This window comes from Impatiens glandulifera, chromosome 8, assembly GCF_907164915.1.
Source record: "Impatiens glandulifera chromosome 8, dImpGla2.1, whole genome shotgun sequence".
NCBI lineage: Eukaryota > Viridiplantae > Streptophyta > Magnoliopsida > Ericales > Balsaminaceae > Impatiens > Impatiens glandulifera.
Genome location: NC_061869.1, coordinates 138,563 through 161,414, shown reverse-complemented (window position 1 = coordinate 161,414; position 22,852 = coordinate 138,563). Strand labels below are relative to the sequence as shown.

The 22,852-nt window shown below is 37.9% G+C and overlaps 4 protein-coding genes across 4 annotated transcripts; 2 read left to right on the top strand and 2 right to left on the bottom strand.

The window, feature by feature from the left end:
• Window positions 1-114: 114 nt before the first annotated feature.
• LOC124912552 (mitochondrial pyruvate carrier 3-like) lies at window positions 115-1,181 on the top strand. The gene is made up of 5 exons (XM_047453189.1): window positions 115-270; window positions 555-653; window positions 735-787; window positions 881-954; window positions 1,046-1,181. The coding sequence occupies exons 1-5, from the start codon at window positions 204-206 to the stop codon at window positions 1,107-1,109; spliced, it is 357 nt and encodes a 118-aa protein (XP_047309145.1). The 5' UTR covers window positions 115-203; the 3' UTR covers window positions 1,110-1,181.
• Window positions 1,182-1,803: 622 nt separating this feature from the next.
• Window positions 1,804-5,035, top strand: LOC124911797 (fumarylacetoacetase-like). The gene is made up of 14 exons (XM_047452314.1): window positions 1,804-2,143; window positions 2,228-2,306; window positions 2,438-2,496; window positions 2,633-2,757; window positions 2,859-2,933; window positions 3,019-3,097; window positions 3,278-3,377; window positions 3,496-3,555; window positions 3,636-3,706; window positions 3,827-3,889; window positions 4,116-4,180; window positions 4,285-4,381; window positions 4,460-4,585; window positions 4,773-5,035. Exons 1-14 carry the CDS (start codon window positions 1,913-1,915, stop codon window positions 4,839-4,841), a joined length of 1,299 nt encoding a protein of 432 aa, XP_047308270.1. The 5' UTR covers window positions 1,804-1,912; the 3' UTR covers window positions 4,842-5,035.
• A 386-nt stretch (window positions 5,036-5,421) lies between these two features.
• Window positions 5,422-7,485, bottom strand: LOC124911795. Its single transcript, XM_047452313.1, has 3 exons — window positions 7,240-7,485; window positions 6,033-6,260; window positions 5,422-5,940 (listed from the first exon to the last, which is right to left on the bottom strand). The coding sequence occupies exons 1-3, from the start codon at window positions 7,411-7,413 to the stop codon at window positions 5,734-5,736; spliced, it is 609 nt and encodes a 202-aa protein (XP_047308269.1). The 5' UTR covers window positions 7,414-7,485; the 3' UTR covers window positions 5,422-5,733.
• Window positions 7,486-16,242: 8,757 nt separating this feature from the next.
• Window positions 16,243-21,077, bottom strand: LOC124911380 (E3 ubiquitin-protein ligase UPL5-like). The gene is made up of 3 exons (XM_047451856.1): window positions 19,160-21,077; window positions 16,898-17,487; window positions 16,243-16,815 (listed from the first exon to the last, which is right to left on the bottom strand). Exons 1-3 carry the CDS (start codon window positions 21,075-21,077, stop codon window positions 16,552-16,554), a joined length of 2,772 nt encoding a protein of 923 aa, XP_047307812.1. The 3' UTR covers window positions 16,243-16,551.
• Window positions 21,078-22,852: the final 1,775 nt, after the last annotated feature.

Genomic DNA, 22,852 nt, shown 5'->3' with positions numbered 1-22,852 from the left:
ATTGGACAGAGTAATAAATAAGGCGGTAAAAGAGAAAGACAAAAGTGTGGGACTCAGAGAATACGTTTGACATACGTTACTAATTATTAATTAGATATATGAGAAAGATGGATAGATAGATAGATAGTCTTAATTCTTAAATATATATATATATAGAGAGAGAGAGAGAGGGGGGAGGGAGGGAGAGAGAGAAGATCAAATCCATGGCGGCGGCGACGGCATCGAAGAAACTGAAAGCGTTGATGAACCACCCAGCAGGCCCTAAAACAAGTACTTGTTGTTGTTGTTGTTGTTCATAATAATTATATTCATTTAATTCTTCTAATTAATTAATTAATTATACATGATTTGTAATTTGGTGAGCAAGCGAAGCGAAGCGAGGTGTATAAATGGTTTTCATCCAATTTTGGATCATCATCCTCGTACTGACTGACTGACTGGTCCCTCCAAATCCAATCTATAATAAAAAGAATAAGAGTGGAGCTAGAAAGATGATTTGATTTGATTAAGAATGAATGAATGAATAGATTTGATTATTATAATTAATGGTGCAGTTCATTTCTGGGCACCAATGTTTAAATGGGGGATTAGCATCGCAAATATTGCAGACTTTAAAAAACCAGCAGAGGAGGTTTCTTATCCTCAGCAAGCAGGTATAATTAAATTAAATTAATTAATTAATTAATTTAGCTAGTTCTTCTTAATTAATTAATTAAGCTGTTAACTGTGTGTAGCTGTTACACTGAGTGGGATAATCTTTTCACGCTACAGCACTGTCATAATTCCGGTGAGTTGGATGGATGGATGCAATAAATAATAATCGAATTAATTGAAGATTATTTAATAAATAAGAATGAATGAATTGAATTGAATTGAATAGAAAAACTGGAACCTTGTTGGCGTGAACATGACAATGGCTGCAACAGGCATCTATCAGCTTACGCGTAAAGTCCGGTCAGTAGTACGTATGTAGTTAACATATATATCTTTATTTATTTATTTTGATGGATGCTAGCTAACTAACTTCATTTCTTATAATTATAAGGCATGACTATTTTTCCAAGGAGGAGGAGGAAGAAGAAGCTGTATCTGCTTTGGCCAAGGAATAACAACAAGAAGAAAGAAGAAAGAAGAATTAAGAACTGCTTCCAGCCAGCCAGCCAGCCAGCCAGCCAGGGAATAACAAGACAATTAATTAATTAATTAATTAATTAATTAAGAAGAAAGTTAAGCTAGCTATAGCTATAGCTATACAAGCTTGTAGTTGTAATAATAATTAATTACTTATAAGTTGACTGCTATGCTTCCATTAATTAGTCTCTCACTCTCCTTGCTCGCTAGGTCGGCTGGCCCCTTATATATATATATATATATATATAAATTGATATTTATGATCACAAGTCATTTGTTAATAATTATTTTGTGTTAATTTGAGATTAAATTGATATTCCCCACCAGCAGAGCAGCAGCAGCAGAAGAACATTCATGAATGAATATATTCAAAAGAGGATGCAGTTTCAAATTGAAATATATCCTCTTTATATTTATTGATTGAATGAATGAATGATAGGCATAACTAACTAATCGTGTAGATAGGAAGGAAGAGGAACCACTCAATATTTTCACCTACCACGTGGACACACACACACACGCTCCCATCTGATTCTCATCTCAATCTCAGAAAAAAAAAGAAGAAAAAAAAAGTATATAATAGTAGTACTATATAGTTAGTATATATGATGAGACACTTTCGTCTACTCCTTGTTTGGTTGGTTGGTTGTTGACTACTTACTACTTACATAGATACATACTTACTTAATAAGAAGATTTCCCTAGGAGTGAGATTAATTAAATATCATTCGATCGATCGATCTACGATCTACTATCAGTGAGTGAGTGAAGGAAGGAAGGAATGAAGAATATGGGCGGCGGCGATCTCAAGTCTTTCGTCCAAGTTCACCCTGACTCCCATTTTCCTATTCAAAACCTACCCTTCGGCGTTTTTAAGTCCCAATCTTCTTCTTCTTCTTCCAACCCTAGACCCGCCGTTGCCATTGGCGACTTCGTATTGGACCTCTCCGTCATTTCTTCTGCCGGCCTCTTCAATGGCCCTCTTCTCACAAACTCAGACTGCTTCAATCAGGTCCTTTCTTTCTTTCTTTCACAACTTGTCATTCTTTTTGTTATTAATAATAATATATTATTATTATTTGCTTCTTCGTTCCAGCCTAACCTCAACAAGTTGTTGTCTATGGGACGTCCAGCATGGAGAGAAGCTCGGGATACAATTCAAAACCTTTTATCCTGTAAGCATATATATATATATATATATATATATATATATAATCATCTTCTTGACTTGGATGATGATGATGATGATATATAATAATAATAATAATAATAATCAGTTTCTTCTGATTTCTTCATTTACTTTCAGCAACAGAGCCAACATTACGTGATAATGCAATCTTGAAGAAGGAAGCACTTGTTCCCATGGTAAAAATAAACCAGCCTACATTTTTTGTTATTTCTCTCTAGTAACAGCAACAGCAATAGCAATAGCAATAGTAATAGTAATAGTAATAGTAATATAGTTAGTTAGTTGTTACTCTTTTTGTTCTTAATCCTTCAGGACAAGGTACAAATGCTTCTTCCAACTGCAATTGGGGACTATACAGATTTCTTTTCATCTATGCATCATGCCAAAAATTGTGGCACCATCTTCCGTGGACCAGAAAACCCAATTCCAGCTAACTGGTGATTTTTCTTTTATATCTTACACAAGTCTCCTTTTTGTCTTCATTTACTATTCATTCATTCATTCCACTATATATGTATGTTATTCCTTCAATTTCTAGGTTCCACCTTCCTATTGCATATCATGGAAGAGCCTCTTCAATTGTTATATCTGGTACTGATATTGTAAGACCAAGGTGAGAAAACTATTATTAGATTTGGATTGTTTATGATTTCAAAGACTATAATATAAAATTGTTAATTATTCCTATCTTTCTTCAGAGGACAAGCCTATCCAAGTGGTAGTAATTCTCCACCTTATTTTGGACCGTCGTTAAAGCTGGATTTTGAGCTGGAAATGGTAAGTTGTTGTAGACGGCATTAAAGCTGAGAAAATAATCAGTTTCAGTGTCTACTTAACACTTGTTCCTTAAAAAAAAGAAATGCATTTTGTTGTTGTTGTTGTTTGTCATTCATTATGATGATTGATGATTGTTGTTGGCTACTTTTTTTCTTTGTATGTATGTATGTATGTATGTAGGGTGCTGTAGTTGGACCAGGAAATGAGTTAGGTAATCCCATAGATGTCAATGAGGCTGCAGATCATATATTTGGACTGGTTTTGATGAATGACTGGAGTGGTATGTATTATAATAAGACTGCAAACTAATTCATCCTTAAATCACAACATTAGTTTCTATATATATATATATAGGAGTTCCATCTACTCATTTGGGTATATATGATCATGCTACACAGCTAGAGATATTCAAGCATGGGAATATGTCCCACTTGGCCCTTTTCTTGGGAAAAGTTTTGGTATGCAATTGTTTCTACCAATTATATGACGTTTTATCATCATCCTGTATGCATAAAATTTATCTTGGAGCATTAATTAGGTACGACAATATCTCCATGGATTGTTACCTTGGAGGCCCTTGAACACTTTTCTTGTGACGCCCCTGAACAGGTTCTTCTTACGTTTAAGAATATAATACTTAGGCATGAAATCAGTTCATTTCATTTTGTTGTTTGCAATGCTTCATTTGTGTAAGATTTTAATCATCGATCATGCATGTGATTTTTACAGATCCCTCAACCTTTGCCATATCTGGCTGAAAAGATTTCCAAGAACTATGACATTTCATTGGAGGTTGGTAATAACTAATAATAATATGCATGGTGCTTGAATAATATATTTTTATATATTTTATTTTGTTATCCCATGATTTTTGCATTCAATACTTTTGAACATGTTGGATATATTTGTCCTTTACGAGTGTTGCATTCAAATATCATATGCATTCAAGAAGATGGATCAGAAGAAGTCTAATTCTTTGTTTAAAAGGCTTAAGTAAAAAAGTGCTATGTCACTGAAGGTGCGGATCAAACCAGCTGGGCAAGAGGAGTCTCATGTGGTTACAAGAAGCAACTTGAAGCACCTGTAAGGGTTACCTATTACTAGTTGCAATAATAAATGTTTTTTAGCAATTAGGTAATGGAGTGAATAGACAGGATGTATATTATCTCGTGTGTGGATGCGTGCAGATATTGGACTCTGAGTCAACAGGTAGCCCACCATACGATTAACGGTTGCAACTTGAGGCCCGGAGATCTCCTTGGCACTGGGACAATCAGTGGACCTGTATGTGACTGAAACAAAAATAAAAACTATCTCTGTATGGATCATTTCATTCATTCATGATGTGAATTATATAATTAGGATCCAGAATCTATGGGATGTTTGCTGGAGTTAACATGGAACGGGCAGAAGCAACTGTGTTTGGGAGGAACTGAACGCAAGTTCTTGGAAGATGGAGATGAAGTCATTTTCACTGGATGTTGCAAGGTGAGGACTACTTACTTACTTGTTCATCGTATCATTCATTCATGTAAGGATTTTATTAGAAAAAAAAAAATCATTCATTCATGTAAGGGTTGGATTAAAAAAACAATTAAATAAAAAATAGTAAATAGTAATAATAATAGGTTTAGGGATTATTATAGCATGTGGAATTTAATCATGTGGCATGCAGGGGAATGGATACAATGTGGGCTTCGGGACATGCTCAGGGAAGATTCATCCCTCCACCAAATTAACCTAGGTAGGTACCTGCTGCTGCTGCTGCTGCTGCTGGGAGTCATATGTGGGTTTTTCTTTATTGTGGTGTGTAAAAATAAAAGTTAATGCAAATATACTCAACTCTAGCTAGAGTAATATTTGGTATGTTGTTGATGTATTATTATTGCACGACTCTAAAACATTTTACAAGGATAAATAAATGTTGGTTTTTAATTTTGGAAGGAAGTTCAAATAAGCAAAGGAAGGTTATTAATCAATTGTAGATGGGGGTTGTTGGTTCATGATCATCTACATGAATCCAGATGATAGATGAATAATAAGAATTGAATGATGGGGTCCTGCCTGGCTGACAATAATCATAGACTAAAGTAAAAGATAATATTCATTATATTTTTTAGTCTTCAGAATTACAATTTACAACCACCCCCAAGTATGGCCACTCTCAAGTTTCTTATATAAATAAAAGCATATCATGCAATTTTATTTGAATGTTATGACACGTTATGGTAGGATCAACTCAAAACGATTACAGATTAAATGAACTCGTGACCTTTTAGTTTAAAAGCATATTATGATTTGATTCCTAAAGCAAAACAAAAATTTTGCACAAAATCATATGAAACATCTTGCAAATTTATCTTTCTCTTCCAAACCCAACAAGAATACATTAACAGGTGGGGTGTTCATCAACCGCGGTGCCTTAGGAAAAGAAAAATGAACATCTTGCCAAATTTTTTATTTTTTTGGAATCCCAAACAATAGAAATCCCTAGCCTCTATTTATGTTTACCCAAAATATGATATGCTGTTGTTGTGCCATCATGACTGCCACAAGGGAAATGAGGTTTGCCAGCAGCATTTCTATTTGGAAAAAAAAAAAAAAAAAAAACTTCCACTGGCAGAGCAAATACTTGTTTATTGGTCGCTTCCCCATTTCCTTAACACTCTGCTTTTAGCGGATGAATCATAATTGGCATCCCCAGTTGTCACATTTTCAAATTCACCCTTTCCTGACATATGTGTTGCTAGAAAAGCAAATGCATTTCTTGTTCCTCTTAAGGCAAACAGCAAGGGATTGAGTATAACTGCCAGCATAACTTCCCCTTTTGCAATGATGAGATACTGTGCAAAATGACAAGAGGATGGATCAGTAGATGATGATGATGATGAATGGTCAAGTAAATTTGTTTGGAAAATAAATAAATCAATCTTACTACAAGGATTATGCCTAAAACAGCAAGGCTTGCTTGTTGGGCTTCCTGCCAGAAATGGTCACCATTGGACCACCATCTAAACCAACCACCACCGCCACCTCTTCCTCCTCCTCCTCCACCTCCACCTGCCGCCTCCTCCTCCTCTCTCTTCCTAATTTCTTTGTCCCACTTGTCCAATTCAGACTTCTTTCCACCAAGAGCATCTTCCAACGCTTTTCTTGCTTGCTCCTGCAGTAAACTTTATTTAAAGACACCAGAGCTAGCTAAAACAAAAGATGAGGGAGGAAACAAGACAGTACACATAAAAGAGCATAGATTTCTATTCTATGTAAGCTCCCACTAAATAATCACCCATTCTTTTCTTTCTTATTTCATGGCCCTCTTTTTCCAAAGTAAGTTCCTGGAAAATATGGCACGACACTAGACAAACAAAACAGGCAACGCCACTTATGTGGAAAGTTGACCAAACTAGAATGAACAGCTAATCTTGTATTCATGAAATCGCATTTGGCGATATTTTTATGTATTAATGAACAACTAATTGCTTTAATGACGTCAGCATGCAAAAGAACATTCCAGTCACGATATTACAATAAAGTAAGGAAAGAAAAAATGGCCAATTGATGACAAAAGGGACTTCAAACCATTCTATGTGCACTTTATATTTGGATACAGAGATGTTTGGAACAATACATGAAAGTGGAAGATGCCAAAATCTCAATACATCTTAGTAAGAGTACTTGCCCAATGATACAGAAAGCAAATCTTAACCATTTAGGACTCTGAGAGATTTTGATTTTCTATTTAAGTTGTCTCTTTTGCAATCTTAAAGCTTTTAGGATTCGAGAGATTTTGATTTTCTGTTTAAGTTGTCTCTTTTGCTTGTTTGTCTTTGAAACTATGAGATGTGGAATTGGGTGGAAAACTTTGTTTGTGCAGTTTCTATTCTCTCACGCAGCATTTGTTCATCTGGATTAATCACAAATTGTATAGCCCATTGAATAATTTCGGAGAGGATGTCACAAATTTTGGTTAATGGTTGCAGGGGGGATCAGGCCAATTTATTAAAAGCCCCCAAATTTAATGGACTACAGATCTGATAATAGACAATGAAGCTCCATGATGTTACATAACAATGAAGTCTTCAACTACATTTCTAGACTTTATTAATCACTCGGATAGTATGAAATGAAAAGGATATGCTTACCTGTTTATGGTTATCCCAAAGGAGACAAGTGAATCGTCCATTGCATTGAAGGCTGTTTCGCAACGATGACCAACTTGTTGCATCCTCTCTCGGACGGCGCCATAAAGGCTGCTGCGTTTTACGGAGGCAGCACAAGGAGGACGAGAGCGGAGGGCCAAGGTTAACCTGCGCCATGGCTCAACCTTCGTAAGCTTTTATTCTGGTTGCTGGCCTGTGGGCCGTGAGGTGAACTAGAAAGAGAGAGAGAGAGTAGCTAGTGTAGTGAGTTTAAATGGGAAATTTGAGGAAATGACCCCAAAATAGGGCCAAATGGCCGATGGTGCGGGCCACTAATTTTTATAGCGCTGGTGACCCCCAAATTTTTTAATGACCATTTTACCCATGCGTCACGCACCCTCCAGGTGCGTGACGCCCCCTGAACCCTATAAAGACTTGATTTTTTTTCATTTTCGTTTCAGTTTCTCTCTCATCCAGCCCTTTTCTTCCCGTCTTCTCCGCCGTGAAACCCTAATGGTGGCGGAGAAGATTTTCTCTTCTTTTTCAGCGATGAAGAACGAATCGAAGAGGCACCGTCGACCATGGCAACATATTCAACGGCCTATAGCTTCGAAGAACATCCAATGGAGACGAGTTTGCACAGCGCTGAAGATTTTGAACAAATTGACATTTCATTCGACCATTCCACTATATTTTGTGTTTATTTCGTTATTGTTTGTTTCGATTTCCTATTCAGTTCGTGTATATTTCATTTACAGAACGTTCCTCATTGATTCGCTGATTCGTTGAATGCAGGTTGTTTGTTTGGTAGGATGCGTCACGTAGGATGCGTCAAGATGGATGCGTCAAGATGGATGCGTCAACATGGATGCGTCAAGATGGATGCGTCAACTCCGATGCGTCAACTCGGATGCGTCAACTCGGATGCGTCAACTCCGATGCGTCAACTCGGATGCGACAACTCCGATGCGTCAACTCGGATGCGTCAAGTAGGATACGATGCGTCACATTTATTTTTATTTTATATAAAAACCCAAATAAGCCTCGACCACTATTCATGCTCTCTCTCTCTCTCTCACCCGACGACGCACCTGCCTCGACGACGCACCTGCCTCGACGTCTCTTCCTGCTCGTCTTCGTCTTCATCTTCTCGTTCATTCATTGACTTCATGAGGTTAGTTTTAGTTATGTTTGTTTATGTTCATGTTAGGTTTTAGGGTTGATTGCTTCTTGTTTGTAAATGGTTCATTCATGGTTTATGTTAGGGTTTAGGGTTGCTTCATGCTTGCAAATGGTTCATGCATGTTTTATGTTATGTTTTTAGGGTTGCATCTTGCTTTCAAATAGTTCATGCATGTTTTATGTTAGGGTTTTAGGGTAGGTTGCTTCCTGCTTTCAAACGGTTCATGCATGTTTTATTTTAGGGATTAGGGTAGGATGCTTCTTGATTTCAAATGGTTCATTCACGGTTTATGGGTTGGGTTGCGTCAAGCAGCTGCGTCAAGCAGCTGCTTGACGAATCTGACAGTTGTTTCTAGCTATTTTGACGGTTGCTTTTCTTCTCGTTTGTTTATATTTGTTGTGAAATGTTTTCACAAACATTGTTGTTTTTCTTTTCCCTTTTGTAGATGGCAGACTTCACGGTTTATGATTTTCCTGGTAGGATTTCATTGAAATCTGTCCTAGCCTTGAAAAAAGTATCTGATAGGTTTGAAGCGCTGGGTCTTATGGAGAGGGCTCTAAATTCCCAATTTCAGTATTTATTGAGAGGAGTCCCAGACTTGTTGTTCTCAGGGACCATTTTACATCAGTTGTTGGTTCGGAAGGTGAAGGCCAATTTGAATAGGATGATTTTCAACTTTAATGGGGAGAAATATACTTTTGGTCTGAAAGAGTACGCATTGATTACAGGCCTCAACTTCGACAGATTGCCTGAATACAAAGATGAATGCCGAGGTTGTCCACCCTTGCTGATAAAATATTTCAAAAGGAATACGTCAATTCGAATGATGGATTTGGAATCTATTTTCATGAAATGCACCGATAAGGAAGACGCATGGAAGATCGGGTTGATCTGCTTGATTAACCAGTACCTCTTCTCATATGACCCAAAACGGCTTTTAAATCTCAAAATCATCCATATGGTTGAAGATGTTGAAGATTTCCTCCGATTTCCATGGGGGAATGTGTCCTTTAGATTCACCATGAGGGGTCTTGACCAGAACATGAAACACCACAGGTCCGTATATATGTCCAGGAAAGGGAGTGAAGTTACTAATTCTTTTGCTTATAACGTGTATGGGTTTGTACTAGCACTACAAGTGTGGAGCTATGAGATCATTCAAAACTTGGTCCCTAAATTCGCCACAAGGAAAGACGTTGATGGCCCTTTTTGCCCAAGGATACTGTTGTATCAATCCAAAAGGAAGAATACATTTCAGGAGGTACAATCTGCCTTTAACAGCGCTGTGTTTTCTAAGATGAAAGAGTCCTCCGAGGAGACGAGTTTGTACAGTGGGGAGGATTTTGAACACATTAACAATTCATTCGATGATTTGTTTGAGGGAGTTACTGATGGGGGAAAAAAGAGAAAGGCTGATGAAGATGTTGATGAAGATGATGATGATGAATATGTTAATGAAGAACCTACTACTGTCCAACCTTCCAAGAGGAAGAGGAATGTTGAATATGATGATATATCCCCCCAGCAAAGCAGCCATCAAGCGTCGTAGCATGCGTAACATGAGTCCCCCATCCGCAACTTCAACACCTCCATCATCACCTGCACGTGAACCGGCACCGGCATCTCATATTCAGATAAAGGATGCCGAAGTGATAAAGAAGGATGTCGAAGAGATAAAGAAAGATGTCGAAGAGATCAAGAGAGACATAAGAGACATCAAATTGAATCAACAAAACTACTTTACGAGGTTTGAAAAGATGATTCTCAGTCTAAGCAACCAGTTCGCCAGCCATGTCACCAACCAGGTAATTCTGTTAGAGCTTTCTGTTTTTTAATGTCTTGATGCAGCTGCTTGACGTAGCTGCTTGACGCAGCTGCTTGACGCAAGCTGCTTGACGCAACTGCTTGACGCAAGCTGCTTGACGCAACTACTTGACGCAACTGCTTGACGCAGCTGCTTGACGCATCCTGTATATAAATTCTTTTCATTTTTGTAGCAGGAGCAGAAGGAGAATGACATCGGTCTGAATGACATTCGTGACGAAGAAGAGGAAGAAAAGCAGAATGACATTCGTGACGAAGAAGAGGAAGAAAAGCAGAATGACATTCTTGACGAAGAAGAGGAAGAAAAGCAGAATGACATTGGTCTGAATGACATTCTCGATGAAGAAGAGGAGCAAAAGGAGAATGAGAAGGTTAATAATGGAGCCATTTTGCAAGACAATGTTGAATTGGAGCAGAAGAAGATTGAGAATGAGAATGTTGAGGATGAGAATGTTGTCGAGAACGTTATTCATGAGGCTGTTGTCGAGAGAGAGAATGTTGTCGAGAAAGAGGCCGTTGTTGAGAATGAGAAAGAAGAAGTGGAGATTGAAGAAGGGGAGAAGAAAGAAGAAGTGGAGATTGAAGAAGGGGAGATTGAAGAAGAAGGGGAGAAGAAAGAAGAAGTGGAGAAGAAAGAAGAAGTGAAAAGAAGCCTATACAAAAGACTTTTTAGAAAAAGGTGGGGAAGAAGGTTGGGAAGAAGAAAGACGAAAATGACGAAGATGAACTGGAAATAGTGAATACTCCTCCTCCTCTTCCTAAGAAAGTCATATTGGTCACGAGAAGGAATAGGAGGCCGAAGAATGATCCAGATTTCACCGACCCCAATCTGAAACAGCCCAAGTTAAAAGATCCTATCACCGTCAATCCACTTCTAAAATATGACGATCAACTTCTTCATCAATTGCAAACATGGCTTAAAGATCCAAAAACTGACAACACAAAAATTGAGCTCCATACTATATTAGGTGATAAGGCATTATTTCGCCGAATGCTAAAAAGGTTCACCTGGCTGACTGATGATGTAAGTAATATTCATGTTAGAATAATTTTAGATTTGCAGATTGTATTTTAAATGTTTTTCTCTTGTGTAGGAAATCGATGCAGGTTGCTTCATTCTGAGAAGAAGAGCTTGGGTATATCCAAAGACATATAAGAAGAACTTTTTTATTGGAGATTGTTGGCTCCACACCAAGTTCACTGCTGAGTACCCTGCGTTTAAGAAAAGTCGTATTGAGTTTGACATTGAAAACTTTTTCGAATACTTCTTGGGCGATGAAACTATAGGAATAGTTGGAAAGTATGCGATGATATATATATTCCTTTGAACATCAAAGACGTCCACTGGATACTTTGTGTTGTCCGTCTACAGCAATGGCGCGTAGACGTATATGACTGCGATCCTGGATGTTATGCTAATCTTGATGAGTTTGTGCTACCGATGTGCCAAATGATTCCGGTTATATTTGACAAGGCATTGCCTCTTGAAGATAAACAAAGATTTCCTCTGCTCAACCCTGATTCCGTTTTGCCATACACAAGATTTCCAGAGTCAGAAGTTCCCAAAGCAACTAAGAGTGGAGATTGTGGTGTATTTGTACTAATGTATATTGAGTACTTGACTACAGGTCTGAATCTAGCAGAAGTGACCTCAAATGAGATGAAAGCTTGGAGAGAAAAGTGGGCAGTGAGGTTATTTCATGGACTTGTAGATCCATAGGTTATTTATGAAACTTTTGTACTGATATCAAATTTTTGTAATGTTAATCTCAAACCTTTGTAATATGGTTGATTTAATGATATCAAATGTTGTTAATGATATATATGTTATTGTAATTAATTTAATGCCTTAAGTACACAGTTATATAAACCATGTCTAATGTAATAGGTTCTGCACTAATGTAAACCATGTTTCGTCAAGCAGCTGCGTCAAGCAGTTTCGTCAAGTAGTTGCGTCAAGCAGTTTCGTCAAGCAGCTGCGTCAAACAGTTTCGTCAAGCAGCTGCGTCAAACAGTTTCGTCAAGCAGCTGCGTCAAGCAGCTGCGTCAAGCAGCTGCGTCTACAAAAACACTTGGTACAAAAACCCTGTCCCTGTATTACATTCACCAGAAAACTACAAAAACACCCGAAAACACCAGAAAACAACATTCAATGAATCTTTGTTACAATACAATACACTTTACTGAATCCTTGAATCCTTGATGCAAAAACAACATTAACACCTCCACACAAGACATTTGGTAATAAGTCTACAAAAACAACATTAACACCACACCACAACACTAACAAGTTCATTCTAAGCTAATGGCTCGTAAAATTGAGATGATGGCTCGTAGAGCTGAGATGAGGGCTCGTACAGTTGAGATGATGATGGCTCATTCTGCTGAGATGATGCTCTTGCTCTTGCGGTAGACGGTGCAGGCATCACTGCTTTGCATGTTGCTCTATTATGTCCTAGACCTGCACATGAACTGCATCGTCTCGGGACCTTACAGACCTCACCTTGGGATGTCCTACGTTTAGTTTGTGGTCGACCTTTCTTAACCTTCACAGGTGGTTTTAGACACACGCGTTGTTTGATAATATCGGGAAGATCCCAATTCTCTTCATCACCAACCAGATAACATGTCTCCGCATATGCATTCAACCAAGATACAGTTGTATAATACCTATGAGAAGGAAAATAAAATGATTAAAAATAGGTTAAATAAATAGGTTCAAAACGATTAAATACCTTGAGCATAAGTCGTAAGGAACCACATTCCTGTGACGGGCAGCAGCCAGTGCATGTGTACAAGGAAGACCGGAGACTTCAAATACCCTACAAGTGCAGTCCTTGTCCTTAAAATTGACTTTATAATGTGCCTCATTATCATGCACATACAACTCAAATCGGTTAAGGATGATACGGTATAGAATCTTGCTTTCTCAAAACCATCACATAATAACTTTTCATACGTTGGAGATAAAAATTCTTGGTAGTTGGACGCTTTTTCTCTTCTATCATTAAACCACCCTTGTAATGTTGTTCTTAAAGACTCAAGCATTGCTGAAATTGGATACTTTCTGGCTTCCCTGCACTGACTATTCAAACTCTCTGCATAATTGCTTGTGAGTTGATTGTATCGCTTACCGGGGAAATATGCTCTACTCCATCTTTGAAACCCAATCTCTTCCAAATAGGCAGCAATCCTATGATCTTTAACCCTTATCTTGTCAAAAAACCGATTAAATTGGGGGATAGTGTACGCACGAGAAGCCAAATCAAACTCGACATGACAATTATCAGTTTTGAATTTGGCATTAATATTCATCTTTATGTGATATGTGCACGCACCGTGGTCTGCTTCTGGAAAAACAGCACACAAGGCATTGGCTATACTTGGGTGTCTATCAGATACGAAGACGAGATCATCAACTAATCCAATTGCTTCTCTAAGTTTTTGCATAAAATAAGTCCACGAGTTATTATTCTCTGAATCAACAACGCCGAATGCAACAGGATACAGTTTCTCATTGGCATCCAATGCAACAGCCACCAATAGTTGACCTCCCACCTTGTGCTTGAGAAAACTTGCATCAACACACAATACGGGACGACAGAAGGCTTTGAAACCCCTAATTGAGAGGCCTAGAGACATGAACATATATTTGAAGTGGCCGTGCTCGTCTGTCTGAATATCTGTTATGGTACCCGGATTATTCTTCTCCAACATGTATAGGTATGAAGGCAATTTTCCATAGGAATCCTCTACCGTTCCTCGCACCGCCGTTAAAGTCGTTTCCCTTGCCCTCCAAGCCTTATTATAAGTCAAAAACATCCCATAAGCTGACTGCATGTCTTCAATTATTTTTTTAGGCAAGTGGTTATGGTGATGGTCCATGTACTTACCCTTCATGCACTGCCCAATAACCCATGCCGGTGTTTGCATTTTTTTTCCGGCCTCGACAAAACTGAGCATTAGTGTTGTCGATTGAATTTCCGAATCTCAAACATCTCGGAAAACTTACCTTTTACAGCACGTAAGCTCCACTTGCATGTCTCATCCATACATTTCACATACCAAAGATGTTTTCGAGACTTTTTCACTTTGAATTCAAAATGATAAGTCATCGCATATTTATATAGCGTCAGTTGAAGTTCTTTTTTAGTATCAAATAATGTACCGACTTCCAATACGGTTTCACTAGTTAACGCCAATGCAAATGAAGGGTCTGTCGGTGATACGTCTGTCGGTGATACGTCTGTAGGGTTTGTCGATGGTGTACCCATTGACGCTCTTGCACTAGATGGTGTACCCATTGACGCTCTTGCACTAGATGGTGTACCCATTGACGCTCTTGCACTAGATGGTGTACCCATTGACGCTCTTGCACTAGATGGTGTACCCATTGGTGTAGGTATTGACCGGTGCGGCGTGCGTGCAACTGCTGATGCAGGACTAGTAGTAGCTTGGAAATCACTAACCCGTTCATAATTAAAGTCAATAACGCGTTCATGATTAATCAGTTCATGATGAGCCCGTTCATCTTCTTCTCCTCCTCCTTCATTATCACTTTCAAATAAAATCTGTTGAGAAACAACTCGAGAAACAACGCCGGGTATAGTTTTTTGAGTAATGATTGGTAGTGTAGTATCTTGACTTGGGTACTTCTCTACTAATGAGACACAAAGTGGTGACGAAGATGACGAACTTCGACCCGATATCAACCGTGATAAATACATGCCCACATCTTTATCTCCCTCAATAACAACAGGGGGAAGTTTTGCAGAAGGATCATACATGACTTTAATCACTAAATCATATGCAGACTTTTGCACGTTAATCGTCTCATAGATTGTATCAACTAATTCAGCAAATGTAGTACATTGAGGTATATCCATGGTTTTGCATGATTGTGCAGAGAAAGACCTGGTACCATTGGCTGCAATTTGCCACTCTCCATTGTACACAACAAATACGTCAGCAAATACTTTAGCTGCAATTGAAAAAATGATAGTATCAATCGAGAGACACCGTAACAATGAAATGCAAGTAAAGTGTATGGGGTGCGTTACGCATCTGCGTAACGCAACTACGTGACGCAACTGCGTTACGCACCCAGTTTCCGCCGCGACAGTGGCATTCCACCTACTCATTCCCTAATCACTACACCCTAACAAACAAAGCGTGGAAAGAGAGAAATGAAGAAGGAGAAGAATACCTGTAGCAGCAGAAAGAGACATTGTGAAGGAAGAGAATGGATTCCGCTGTCGTCTTCGTCGGTCGGTGGTTGGGTTTTTTAGAGAGAAGGAGGAGAATGGAAGTGAAGAAAGAGAAGAAGAAAGAAAGAATGAAAAGAACTGAGATTTTTTTTATTATATAGTAAGGGCATTGTGGACTTTTCACAATGCCCTCAGGTGCGTCACGCAACGGGAGGGTGCGTGACGCAACGGGGGTATTTTCGGCAGAAAATTGTTTGGGGGTCACCAGCGCTATAAAAATTAGTGGCCCGCACCATCGGCTATTTGGCCCTATTTTAGGGTCATTTCCTCAAATTTCCCGTTTAAATCTATCTGATTAATAAAATTGGTTTAGGTAGAGGACGATAATTTGGTGGGGTTATTGTGTGATAGAGAATTCAATTATAATAGAATAGACAAATTTTATTTTTCAATTTCACTCCAAACCAAACCTTGTTCATGACATACTCCCACACCCAAAAAATAGTAAAAAAAAAGGCCCGACCCCCATTCTTGACACTAAATTTTCCTCCACTCCCACACCCAAAAAGAGAAAAAAGATGTTCGGACACCATTTATGACATCAAAAAGAAGAAAAAAGAAAAGTATTCTACCTACCTAGATCAGTGTAATGTACTATTAATTTGATCAAAACAGAATATCATTCTTCATTATTAATTTATTTATTCATATATAACTAGTATTATTATATCCACAGTTGTAAGGCTCACAAGAAGAAGAAGAAAATATATATAATGACAACGATATTATGGAGAGAGATAACACCATTATTTCATAAAGAGAGAACCAAACAACTAAAAACTTGTTCACCTATTATAGTCTATATATATATATAGTTTGTCCTGTACACAGACAGACAGACAGACAAAGTGACAGAGAGAGATGGGTGGGTAACAAAATCCTTTTTTTTTTTTTTTTCTTGTTCTTATTCTTCTTTATGTACTACTTATTACTACTACTCCTTAACAACAGGAAGGAAGGAAGCAAGCAGCAGCAGCAAAACAACCTAATTAAATGAAATGAACTAGTCTTTTGAGAGTTGTCGATTATCTGACAATCGAATCACCATGTACCAAAGCTGCTGCCCACATGATCTTGAGTGATGATTCGCAGTCGATCCTTCATTACATCCATTGAAGGATAAGGCGGGAAGCAGAGTCTATAGAAGCATGTATGAGATGATGGAAGGTGATCATTACACTCTCTTGTCTTGTATATGTATAGCCGTGACCCCAAACCCCCAAACCCCTCTACTGGCAGATATTTCACCGACGTCCAAAACAACAGCAGTATCCTTCTTTCCGATCCCAACATACCTCTTAATATCTGCACCCACATAATAACATCATCATCGTCATCATCATCATATCATCTCTAATTAACAATTAATTTAAAGCAACATTCATACCTTCCAGAACCAATTGATCTGCGGATCGCTTTCTTTATATCCATTGTACTCTGTATGCGCCTCCCAATCATCAACACATATCTCACTTCCACTACCGTGCAGCATCAAGTCAAGATCCTCTACCTCTAAGCTCTTAAAAAATAACCTTTTCAGCTTTGAATCGCACATAATATCCGAAAACCCTCCTGAAAAATGTTCTACCTGCTGCTCGATACATTTCACAAAGTTATGCTCAATAAGAAGCTTAATATACTCTTCCCTGTTCCTACTATTTACACCTCTATTTTTCCCTTCATGGCATAGTTCTATCGTTTTCCTCATTCCTAATTCTTCAATCTCTTGCACAAAAGTTAATCCCAACTCCTCCGAATCCATTATCTCGCTTTCCATCTCCAGTATCTTCTTGTAACTACTGTACAATAATGGGTCCGCATCTTTAATATCTTCCAGTGAAACGACATTCCCTGCCAACTGTGACAAAAATACGCGATCAAGAACAATGCCTACGTGCACCTTATACATTAGAGCCAGCGCAATCACCCTGCCAGCAAAGGTAAAATAATCCAGGTGCAATGGGTCCACCTTCGATGCTGCAAATTCAACATAATAATAATCAGTGCATCATTCAAATAGTTGTAAAACGCCGTTGCATTCAAATAGTTGCGCAGACAACAAACAAATGCAGCATCAGAGGGAATGATTGTCACTCTATTATCAAGTATTAGAAATCATGACCACTGCCAATAAACAATTGGAAAAAACAAAACAAGCAAGGCTTCCACATATAATGCATACACAAGCTTTATCTTTAATAATATATTTTCACCATCTCATGGCCTGTACTTTCTGTGACAACAACAAAAAAAAAACAATGGTGTATAGGGTACCGTTTCTACATCCCATATGAACTTGGAAGACAAAACAAAAATTATAAAAATTTAATCTGTAAGGAGGTGAAGATGTCTCTAGGAGAAAAGGAGAAAGAAAGTTGATAGCACCTGTAAACAGGAGTTCAATTCTCATCAAGTCCACTATACATGGTTGGTTTCACATTTTCAAAAATAAAAGAAAAAAAAGTCCACTATTAATGGTTGCACAAGAATTCATGGACCCATGGTTTGCAAGACAAGCGAATGGTCTCGATAGACAGTGACTAAAATAAAACATCAATAAATCTTGTCTGTGACTGTGAGGCAGAAGCATGTGCCCACAAATGTTCGTATCAAGCAAACAGGCTACAACAAATTTTGGACACAATATCCACAAGTCTTCCAGGAATGATTTTGCAGTGCAAGGCATAGCAGCTGGCATGCTACAGTCCAAGACTAATAATAGTGTCACATGATGCATGCCCATACATGAAAAACCCACCCTTCATTATGCTGCTGTGTGGCACATATCCACACAAAAATTGTCTCCATGTAGCTAGATGAACAATGTAAACTCAGAGGTTCATAATACGCTTCTCTACACAGACATGACTGAAATCTTTACAAGAGGTCCATCATAGATAAAGGTTCATCAAGATTCAAATGTTGGGCGGTGCTAAAGCATGAATTTTAGAAGATTGCGTGGACATGTAGTGAGGTTAATTTTAGGACAAGGATGTCAGAAAAGTTACAAGATGAACTGAACTAGCTGGGGGTACCTCTCTTACAAAAATTGAAAGAAGTAATATCATCCAAGCAGAATGAGGCACCAGTAGAACAAGACAAATACATATCTACAGAGAGAAGGAGAATTAAGCAAAATATTGGAGAGTTGAGAGGAAAAGAAAATCCCAACTTATATATCCAAATCTTATTGATACATTCTTTTTCCCTTTCTCATGAAAATGGTAATAAAGAAGTGCTGTAGACAACAGGCTAAATAAAGCCTTAAGATGGTTATCCATCCATCTTAGTCCTACCGTCTGTAAACTATATATGTACTACATCATAGTTGTAAAATTCATAAGATAGATAACATCCTGAAGTTCATGGTTGAACAGTTGCAACGGAAAGTTAAAATATTTGACTTCATTGTGGAAATCTACCTTGTCAAATGATTATAAAATGTTGAAGCTTCAACCATGTCAGACAAAATACCTATGTATGTACCTATATGCATTTCTCAAGTAAAACAATCTAACAACACTCTACCTGGGAGGGAGAGGAGAAGGGAGGTGTATTAGGGGCACCATTAACGTATGAATGGATGATATATTTTGAAGTCTGCGATAATAAAATTCAGTAACATTTAGAGTGTAGAAACTGAATATACCTGGGTTGGGATAAAATCTTCTACGATCATTTGGGCAGGCCACAAAAAGGGCATTTTCAGGATTAAAAATGGCTTGACATACCAATAAAAACCATTCTCGCAATACACCTGGGCCTGTAGCTTCCTCGTTTTTGAACTCCATAAACAGTCCACCACGTAATGCTTCAGCATCTGCATGAGCTAAGTACTCGAATGACTCGGCCAACAAATGTGACCGGTCAATAAGCATTTCATGCAGCTCTTCATACTCATCCTTCAGCTCAGGAAGCATCAACAACGTCAAATGTCTTCTACACTCGAAATCAGTCATCTCCTTACGCTCAAGGAACCAGTTGTTGTCACCATCCCTCTTAGCATAGTTAACAATAAGGTAACGTACAGCAGCCTTTCTTTTTCTCATATTTTCCCAAAAATGTTCATCAGCCCCTCTATAAAGCTTAGAGATGCCATGCAACTCCTTTAGAATAGTAAGATAATGGGACCAACCAGGGGAGGGAAGATGACTTGTCTCCTTTGCAGCCAAGCGCTCCTCCATTTTCTGAAGACATTGGTCAATTTTGCCTAACAAATCAATGAAGATGTCATGAAGAGACCTAATCTCCCCACTGTAATAGGCAAGATTACAGTTTTCCTCATCAAAAGGTATGCTGCAGGGGTTATTCCCTAAACTCATGGCAGTTCGCAAGGGAAGCAAGAATGCTATAAAGTCATTGATGTCGCTTAGCAGCAGCCCGACAGCGGCGGAATGTTCCATGGTTGACAGAAGATCACTAGACAACCTATCTGCAAGCTCTTTAAAGAATGGGAATATATCTTGCATTGAGATGGTCCCGCTTCTTCCTGGGTAAGTAGTAGTAGTAGTAGCAGCAGTAGTAACAATCTCGTTCAGCTCATGGCCTCCTCCTATACCCACACGCTCTACCATTGAGCCCAGACTACTTCTACAGAGAAAATACAGGGAATCGTGAGAGGTTCTACCCAGCAGCTTACAGAATTCTAAGACAATGGGAGCACACAAGGGCTGTAAAGGCAGGGGCATGACGGTGCGGCATGAATTAAGAAATTGACGGATAGAACCTTCAGCACATTCCCTGTTACCTTTACGGGGAGAGGTGTAGAGCATAAGCAATGCGGAGGGTACATCAGAGGATATGAAGACCCGCAGATGTCCTTGTGCGGCTTCAAAATGACTTTTTGCAGTGATATTCAAGAATTCCATCATTCTGGACTTGACGAACCTGGAAGGGGAAGTCAATTCGCCCTTGCAGAGCCTGCATATTATGGAAATCAAATCGTCGATGACCTGCCAGGCTCGAGGGTAGTGGGTACTCTTCAAACGAGCTACCAATTGAAGTCCTGCATCCTTCTCTATACATTGGGACAAGGACTGGTCCCACTGCAGTTGTTTCCCGCTATAAATGAGTCGCTGCTCCTGCAAGGGGATTCCAGTGATGGACTCAATTGTCTGGTGTACCGATTTGACGGTATCGTCAGAATTGCCGTGTAGTACAAGTGTATTACCTCTGGGAATCATTCGAACGAAGAATTGTATTCTGCTGGAGACGGGGGGGAGGCTATGATTTGAAGGAGGGTCTTGTTGTTGTTGTTGTTGTTGGGGGCTATGATTTGAAGAGCAAGTGGGCAATCTGGCATCGAAGGCCCTAGGTTCAAGTTGAGATAGCTGCAGCAGGAGAGGAGGAAGCGGTGGTGAGTTCTGTTGTTGTTTGTCGGAAGAATCGACGGCGTTGGATTCGTCCTTCCTCATCCTGACGGTTACCAAGTCAGAGGATAGGGCGTCTTCGTCGGCGGGGCCATAGTCGTCCAATTTGCGCTTGGATGATATGCGATCGAGGAGGAGTCGTTGTTCTAAGGAATCAGCACCACCACCACCACCAGAGAGGGGTTCGACCGGAGACATAGAGTAGTTTTGTTGCCGTCACAAACATCAACACCGCCGCCAGCAGTCGATCAAAGCAACAACCAAAAGCCCATGATACAAGATAGATAGAAGATAGATAATTACTTGCAAACAAAACAAAACAAAACAAAACAAAAGCCTGTAATAAATAAAGTATATATATATATATAAATAAATAAATAAATAATCAATCTTGAATAAGTAAACAGATAAAATCAAGAAGAAGAAGAAGAATACTTTTTATTTTTATTTTTATTTTTATATATATTATATAATATATATATATAGAGAGAGAGACTCCGATGATCAATCGATGGTTCTTCTATCCCACTGCCTGCCCCGTCCCCCTACACATTCCAATCTTCTCCACCATTTAATAATGTGTTGCCACGTCACCTAATTAAATATGAGCTATTGATTCATTTATAAATTAAATATTTTATAAATAACTATTTATAAATTACTTTTAACTTAACTTTTTTTTTTTTTTTTTTCACACAATTGTCTACTTTTTTTTTATTTTCTAATTAAGGAGAAACTTATTTTCATGAAATTCATAAAGAAAGATTTAGGTCTTTTAAACTGATACTTATCCCCTAGCGCTATAATACAGCATATTGCATTGAATTGCACTCCTCCTCCTCTTCCTGCAAATTTTCCAATGCTCAATTCCATTAAATAATGCTGGGCAGTAGTATTAATTAGAAGAGAATAAATATGGCAAACAAGTTTAAAATATTTTACAAGTTTTCTCATATGTATGTCTGGTCTAGACCAGATCATCCATCCATAAGATGTTTATTATAAAATCTCTTCCTTATAGAGTTTTATTGTTATTAAAGATGAGAAATATATAATAATTACAACAGTACGTTGTTGTTGTTGTTCAAAGGGGAAGAAACAAAAGTGTCATCGAAAAAGACAGATGAAAAGAAAGTTAAAGTTAATTTCTAAATTTATTAATCAACGCCTCATGTTTAATTAGGTGACGTGGCGGCCGAGTGGGGGCCGTGTGTGAGAGAGAGAGAGAGACCAAGGTGTATCAATGTTTTTGTTCTCCAGGATTTTATCAAATTAATTAATTTATAATTAATAAAGGAAATATTCATATATTGCTTACGTGTTCTATTTTCTTTGCGACTTTGGTTTATTTTCCATTTTTCAATTATTTAATTATAATATTTTTAGTATTTTAATACTTATATATATATATATATATATAATATTATAAAAAAAAATAAAAATAATCATATAACCCAATATCAAACAAGGCTTAACCGTCGGATCTACATCTTTTTATTTAAATTCCATCCTCAATAATATTCCATTATTTATAATTCAAATTATATATATATATATATATATATATATATATATATATATATATATATATATATATATATATATATATATATATATATATAAATTCTAACAACTCATCATGAATTGCTCACAACTTTTAAAAGGGGAAAGTCTAGACGCTTTATGTTTATTTGAAAATATGTTGTTGAAACTTATGAGCAAATTAAACAAAACAAAAAAAATCAATATTTGTTAACTGAAAGAAGTTATTAGAACATAATAATTAATGGTTATTAGTATGGATTAAAATAAAATTGGATAGTTTATAAGCTAGTGTAACAGATGACTTACAAAATAAAATTAAAATAAAAAAGATTATCGAGTTTCATTCTTGGGACTGTAAGTTATGGGACCACCACACTACCACTGTGTCCATTCTAATTTTGGAAAATAAGAAATTCCAGAGACAGATA